Source organism: Salmo trutta, chromosome 27 (assembly GCF_901001165.1).
Source record: "Salmo trutta chromosome 27, fSalTru1.1, whole genome shotgun sequence".
NCBI lineage: Eukaryota > Metazoa > Chordata > Actinopteri > Salmoniformes > Salmonidae > Salmo > Salmo trutta.
The window spans coordinates 45,730,023-45,737,522 of record NC_042983.1 but is presented as its reverse complement, the minus strand read 5'-3'; the positions used below and the strand labels follow the sequence as shown (position 1 = coordinate 45,737,522).

Below are 7,500 nucleotides of genomic sequence, written 5' to 3'. Positions count from 1 at the left end.
GTGTGTGGCCCACCTGTTGCAGGTAGCTGACCGGCTGACAGTCTCTGGTGTGTGTGTGTGACCCACCTGTTGCAGGTAGCTGACCAGACGGCACATGAAATCTCCGAACACCCAGCTTGGCAGGGGGTATAGGGTAGCGGTGAAGGGAACACAACACACCAGGAACATTATGTCTGTGGAGGCCAGGTTCACTGGACAGACAGGATAGAGGTTAGAGGTTAGAGGTTAGAGGTTAGAGGGTAGAGGGTAGAGGGTAGAGGGGTAGAGGGTAGGGGGTAGAGGGTAGAGGGTAGCCAGGGACACAGGAAAGAGAGGTTAGAGGTTAGAGGGTAGAGGGTAGAGGGTAGAGGTTAGAGGGTAGAGGGTAGAGGGTAGCCAGGAACACAGGACAGAGAGGTTAGAGTTTAGCCAGGGACACAGGACAGAGCTGTTAGAGGGTAGCCAGGGACACAGGACAGAGCTGTTAGAGGGTAGCCAGGGACACAGGACAGAGAGGTTAGAGGTTAGCCAGGGACACAGGACAGAGAGGTTAGAGGGTAGAGGGTAGAGGGTAGAGGTTAGAGGGTAGCCAGGGACACAGGATAGAGAGGTTAGAGGGTAGCCAGGGACACAGGACAGAGAGGGTAGAGGTTAGAGGTTAGAGGGTAGAGGTTAGCCAGGGACACAGGATAGAGAGGTTAGAGGGTAGCCAGGGACACAGGACAGAGAGGTTAGAGGGTAGCCAGGGACACAGGACAGAGAGGGTAGAGGGTAGAGGTTAGAGGGTAGAGGTTAGCCAGGGACACAGGATAGAGAGGTTAGAGGGTAGCCAGGGACACAGGACAGAGAGGTTAGAGGGTAGCCAGGGACACAGGATAGAGAGGTTAGAGGGTAGCCAGGGACACAGGACAGAGAGGTTAGAGGGTAGCCAGGGACACAGGACAGAGAGGTTAGAGGGTAGAGGTTAGAGGGTAGAGGTTAGCCAGGGACACAGGACAAAGAGGTTAGAGGGTAGAGTTGAAGGGGACACAACACACCAGGAACAAGATGTCTTTGTTTCACTGCAGGGACACGGCACAAAGACACGTAGTAGAGGTTGATATAACAGCATGGTCACAGAGTTGACATAACAGAGATGACGTAACAGAGTTGACGTAACAGAGTTGACGTAACAGAATTGACGTAACAGAGATGACGTAACAGAGTTGACGTAACAGAGTTGACATAACACAGTTGACACCACAGAGTTGACGTAACAGAGATGACGTAACAGAGATGACGTAACAGAGATGACTTAACACAGTTGACGCCACAGAGTTCACATAACAGAGTTGACATAACAGAGTTGACGTAACAGAATTAACGTAACAGAGATGACGTAACAGAGTTGACGTAACAGAGTTGACGTAACAGAGTTGACGTAACAGAGTTGACGTAAGAGTTGCCATTACTGAGTTAACATAACAGAAATGACATAACAGAGTTGACATAACAGAGTTGACATAACAGAGTTGACATAACAGAGTTGACGTAACAGAGCTAACATAACAGAGTTGCCGTTACTGAGTTAACATAACAGAATTGACATAACAGAGTTGACATAACAGAGTTGACATAACAGAGTTGACGTAACAGAGCTAACATAACAGAGTTGCCATTACTGAGTAACATAACAGAGTTGACATAACAGAGTTGACGTAACAGAGCTAACATAACAGAGTTGCCATTACTGAGTTAACATAACAGAGTTAACATAACAGAGTTGACATAACAGAGTTGACATAACAGAGTTGACATAACAGAGTTGACATAACAGAGTTAACGTAACAGAGTTGACGTAACAGCGTTGACGTAACAGAGTTGACATAACAGTTTACATAACAGAGTTGACATAACAGAGTTGCCATTACTGAGTTAACATAAGAGTTGACATAACAGAGTTGACGAAACAGAGATGATGTAACAGAGTTGATGTAAGAGTTGCCTTTACTGAGTTAACATAACAGAGTTGACGTAACATAGCTAACATAACAGAGATGACGTAACAGAGTTGATGTAAGAGTTGCCATTACTGAGTTGACATAGGAGAGTTGACATAACAGAGTTGACGTAACAGAGTTGACGTAACAGAGTTGACATAACAGAGTTGACATAACAGAGTTGACATAACAGAGTTGACATAACAGAGTTGACATAACAGAGTTGACGTAACAGAGTTGACATAACAAAGATGACGTAACAGGCTAAACATAACAGAATTGACGTAACAGAGTTGACGTAACAGAGTTGATGTAAGAGTTGCCATTACTGAGTTGACATAAGAGAGTTGACATAACAGAGTTGACGTAACAGAGTTGACGTAACAGAGTTGACGTAACAGAGTTGACGTAACAGAGATGACGTAACAGAGTTGACATAACAAAGTTGACATAACAGAGTTGATGTAAGAGTTGCCATTACTGAGTTAACATAACAGAGTTGACATAACAGAGTTGACATAAGAGTTGATGTAAGAGTTGCCATTACTGAGTTAACATAACAGAGTGAGTTGACATAAGAGAGTTGACATAACAGAGTTGACGTACAGAGTTGACATAACAGAGTTGACATAACAGAGTTGACATACAGAACAGTACCTATATAGAAGTTGGTGACAGTCCTCATCTGCTGGTGCCTGGTGATAACGTGGATGACCAGAGAGTTTCCCACCAGGCCGACCAGCATGATGAGGCTGAACAGGGTGGGCACCAGCCAGGCATCCACCAGCACCGGGGGTCCCTGAACATCCTGGTCCTCCAGAGAGGCTGACCGGTTACACAGTAAGCCTGAGAGGTCCGTTTCGGCCAGGGGAAGGAGGCTGCTCGGACCGGTCTCCACGGGGCTGTCCGTCATTATGCACAAGTACTGCAGCAAGTCCACTGCCCTGATCTAAAATAAGCAATAGTGGAAAAAGGATGTTAAAAATTTTTGTTCTATAATATTTTTTCAAATTCATGTTCCAATCAACTTGAGACAAAAACATTTATTTACTGGATCTAAATCAGGTAAATAAAGGTGAAAATAATATCTAATTTCTGTTGATCTGTGTTAGAATCATTTATCAAAAGGTAGAGGTCGCGTCACCTGTTCGGAGAATTCCTCTTTTAGCTCACTCCTACCAAGAAGTTCTGGACACTCGACGACCAGTTCAGATCTCACACAGGAGATGGTGTCCTCCAGTGTCCTCCTACACCCTGGTTAATGTTCGCTCCAGTGTCCTCCTGCACCCTGGTCAATCTGTAAAATATCAGCTCTCAGTTCAAAGCACTCTGTCAAAGCCACGGACAGACAGACAGCACTGACTTCAGAGGTAGAGAGAAGAGAGGGGGTAGGGGGAGGAGATAGAGGGTAGAGAGGGGGAGGGGGAGGGGGTAGAGAGGGGAGGGGGAGGGGGTAGAGCGGGGAGGGGGGAGGGGGTAGAGAGGGGAGAGGGGAGGGGGTAGAGAGGGGAGAGGGGAGAGGGGAGAGGGGAGAGGGGAGGGGGTAGAGAGGGGAGAGGGGAGGGGAGAGGGGAGGGGGGAGGGGTAGGTAGAGGGGGGGGTAGAGAGAGGGGAGGGGGTAGAGAGGGAGAGGGAGGGGGGTAGAGAAGGGAGGGGGGTAGTGAGGGGAGGGGGGAGGGGGTAGAGAGGGGAGGGGGGTAGAGAGGGGAGGGGGGGGGGCGGGGGAGGGGGTAGAGGGGGGAGGGGTAGAGAGAACAAAGAGTGAACATTGGTTGTGGATGGTAGTCAGTAAGTGTTTTGGAGAGGTGGTGTGATGTGTGTGTGTTCTGTAATGTACGTAATAATTCAGGGACCTGTTACCCTTATGTTTGTGCTGCAGTCAGGATTGGGTAGTCAGTCAGTCAGGTTGGGTAGCAGTCAGGTTGGGTAGTCAGTCATGTCAGGTTGGGTAGTCAGTCAGTCAGGTTGGGTAGTCAATCAGTCAAGTTGGGTAGTCAGTCAGACAGGTTGGGTAGTCAGTCAGTCAGGTTGGGTTAGTCAGTCAGTTCAGGTTGGGTAGTCAGTCAGACAGGTGGGTAGGCAGTCAGTCAGTCAGGTTGGGCAGTCAGTCGTCAGGTTGGGTAGGCAGTCAGTCAGGTTGGGTAGTCCGTCAGTCAGTCAGGTTGGGCCAGTCAGTCAGTCAGGTTGGGCAGTCAGGTTGGGTAGTCAGACAGTCAGTCAGGTTGGGCAGTCAGGTTGGGTAAGTCAGACAGGTCAGTCAGGTTGGGCAGTCAGTCCGTCAGGTTGGGTAGTCAGCCAGGTTGGGTAGTCAGTCAGTCAGTCAGGTTGGGCAGTCAGGTTGGGTAGTCCAGTCAGTCAGGTGGGCAGTCAGGTGTGGGTAGTCAGAGAGTCAGTCAGGTTGGGCAGTCAGTCAGTCAGGTTGGTTAGTCAAGCAAGGTTGGGTAAGTCCAGTCATTCAGTCAGGTTGGGTAGTCAGTCAGACAGGTTGGGTATTCAGACAGTCAGTTGGGCAGTCAGTCAGTCAGTCAGGTTGGGTAGTCAGTCAGGTTGGGTAGTCAGCCAGGTTGGGGTAGTCAGTCCGGTCAGACAGGTTGGGGTGTCGTCAGAGCCAGGTGGGGTAGTCAAGCCAGGTTGGGTAGTCAGTCAGTCAGGTTGGGTAGTCAGACAGTCAGTCAGGTTGGGCAGTCAGTCAGTCAGGTTGGTAGTCAGCAGGTTGGGTAGTCAGTCCAGTCAGTCAGGTTGGGATAGTCAGTCAGTCAGGTTGGGTAGTCAGACAGTCAGGTTGGGCAGTCAGTCAGTCAGTCAGTTGGGTAGTCAGTCAGGTTGGGTAGTCAGCCAGGTGTTGGGTAGTCAGTCAGTCAGACAGGTTGAGTAGTCAGTCAGACAGGTTGGGTAGTCAGCCAGGTTGGGTAGTCAGCCAGGTTGGGTAGTCAGTCAGTCAGGTTGGGTAGTCAGACAGTCAGTCAGTCAGTCAGACAGGTTGGGTAGTCAGACAGTCAGTCAGGTTGGGCAGTCAGTCAGTCCAGTCAGACAGGTTGGGTAGTCAGTCAGACAGGTTGGGTAGTCAGTCCAGTCAGGTTGGGTAGTCAGCCAGGTGGGTAGTCAGTCAGTCAGGTTGGGTAGTCAGACAGTCAGTCAGGTTGGGCAGTCAGTCAGTCAGTCAGGGTTTGGGGTAGTCAGACAGTCAGTCAGTCAGACAGGTTGGGTAGTCAGACAGTCAGTCAGGTTGGGCAGGTCAGTCTCAGTCAGGTTGGGTAGTCAGTCAGTCAGACAGTGGGTAGTCAGTCAGTCAGACAGGTTGGGTAGTCAGTCAGTCAGACAGGTTGGGTAGTCAGTCAGCCAGGTTGGGTAGTCAGTCAGTCAGCCAGGTTGGGTAGTCAGTCAGTCAGCCAGGTTGGGTAGTCAGTCAGTCAGTCAGGTTGGGTAGTCAGTCAGTCAGCCAGGTTGGGTAGTCAGTCAGTCAGACAGGTTGGGTAGTCAGTCAGTCAGACAGGTTGGGTAGTCAGTCAGTCAGCCAGGTTGGTAGTCAGTCAGACAGGTTGGGTAGTCAGTCAGTCAGACAGGTTGGGTAGTCAGTCAGTCAATCAGGTTGGGTAGTCAGTCAGACAGTATGTCAGACAGGTTGGGTAGTCAGTCAGACAATCAGGTTGGGTAGTCAGTCAGACAGTATGTCAGACAGGTTGGGTAGTCAGTCAGACAGTCAGGTTGGGTAGTCAGACAGTCAGTCAGGTTGGGTAGTCTGTCAGTCAGTCAGGTTGGGCAGTCAGTCAGTCAGTCAGGTTGGGTAGTCAGTCAGTCAGACAGGTTGGGTAGTCAGTCAGACAGTTAGTCAGGTTGGGTTGCAAGACAGTCAGTCAGGTAGCCAGTTACAATGAAGACTGATCATTTTACCGTCTGTCTATTATGATGGACTACTGACATCCTCCAAGCTCTCTCTCTCTCTCTCTCTCTCTCTCTCTCTCCCTCCCCATTCCCACCTGCTGAGGGGATACCATGTTTCTATTTTATAATGCCACAGGCCCAAGTACAGTGAAATGCCTCTCTTGTAGCTCTAACCAAACAAGGCCGTAATCAATAACAATCTAATTGTCACGTCCTGACCATATACTTAGGTATTTTTGTATTATATTTGGTCAGGACGTGGCAGAGTTATGTTTGGTTATGGTATAGTGGGGTTGTGAGTGTTGGTTTAGGTTCTAGGTTAGTCAGTCAATACCATACTATATACAGGGTCAGTTAATACCATACTATACAGGATCAGTTAATACCATACTATATACAGTCAATACATACTATATACAGGGTCAGTTAATACCATACTATATACAGGGTCAGGTAATACCATACTATATACAGTTAATACCATACATATACAGGGTCAGTTAATCCATACTATATACAGGGTCAGTTAATACCATACTATATACAGGGTCAGTTAATACCATACTATATACAGAGAATACCACTATATACAGTTACCATAACTTATACAGTCAATACCAGACTATATACAGGGTCAGTTAATACCATACTATATACAGGGTCAGTTAATACCATACTATATACAGTTAATACCATACTATATACAGTTAATACCATACCATATACAGTTAATACCATACTATATACAGGGTCAGTTAATACCATACTATATACAGTTAATACCATACTATATACAGTTAATACCATAATAATACAGGGTCAGTTAATACCATACTATATACAGGGTAAGTAATACATACTATACAGGGTCAGTCAATACCATATATATACAGGGTCAGTTAATACATACTATATACAGGTAATACCATACTATATACAGGGTCAGTTAATACCATACGATATACAGTTAATACCATACTATATACAGGGTCAGTTAATACCATACTATACAGGTAATACCATACTATATACAGGGTCAGTTAATACCATATCTATACAGGGTCAGTTAATACCTATATATACAGGGTCAGTTAATACCATACTATATACAGGGTCAGTTCAATACCATATATAAAGGATCAGTTAATACCATACTATATACAGGATCAGTTAATACCATACTAATACAGTTAATACCATACTATATACAGTTAATACATACTAATACAGGATCAGTTAATACCATACTATATACAGGGGTCAGTTAATACCATACTATATACAGGGTCAGTTCAGTACCATACTATATACAGGGTCAGGTAATACCATAATATAACAGGGTCAGTTATACCATACTATATACAGTTAATACCTTACTATATACAGTTACAATCCATACTACTTTACCCATACTATATACAGTTAATACCATACTATATACAGGGTCAGTTTACCATACTATATACCTGGTCAGTTAATACCTATATATACAGGGTCAGTTAATACCATACATATAACAGGGTCAGTTAATACATATTATCAGGGTCGGTTAATACCATACTATATACAGGGGTCATGGGTCAGTTAATCCATACTATATAAGGGTCAGTTAATACCATACTATATATACAGCGGGTACATAAACATACTATTATACAGT

General features: G+C 46.2%; 1 protein-coding gene across 1 annotated transcript in view; it reads right to left on the bottom strand.

Moving 5' to 3' along the window:
- Window positions 1-3,281, bottom strand: part of LOC115165070 (G-protein coupled receptor 54-like) — a 23,317-nt gene extending 20,036 nt beyond the window's left edge. Inside the window, exons 1-3 of the mRNA XM_029718110.1 lie at window positions 3,103-3,281; window positions 2,616-2,907; window positions 67-191 (exon numbers count right to left, since the gene is read on the bottom strand). Of these exons, the coding sequence (XP_029573970.1) occupies window positions 67-191; window positions 2,616-2,871 (381 nt within the window). The 5' untranslated portion in view covers window positions 2,872-2,907; window positions 3,103-3,281. The remainder of the gene's footprint in view (window positions 1-66; window positions 192-2,615; window positions 2,908-3,102) is intronic.
- Between the last annotated feature and the right edge of the window lie 4,219 nt (window positions 3,282-7,500).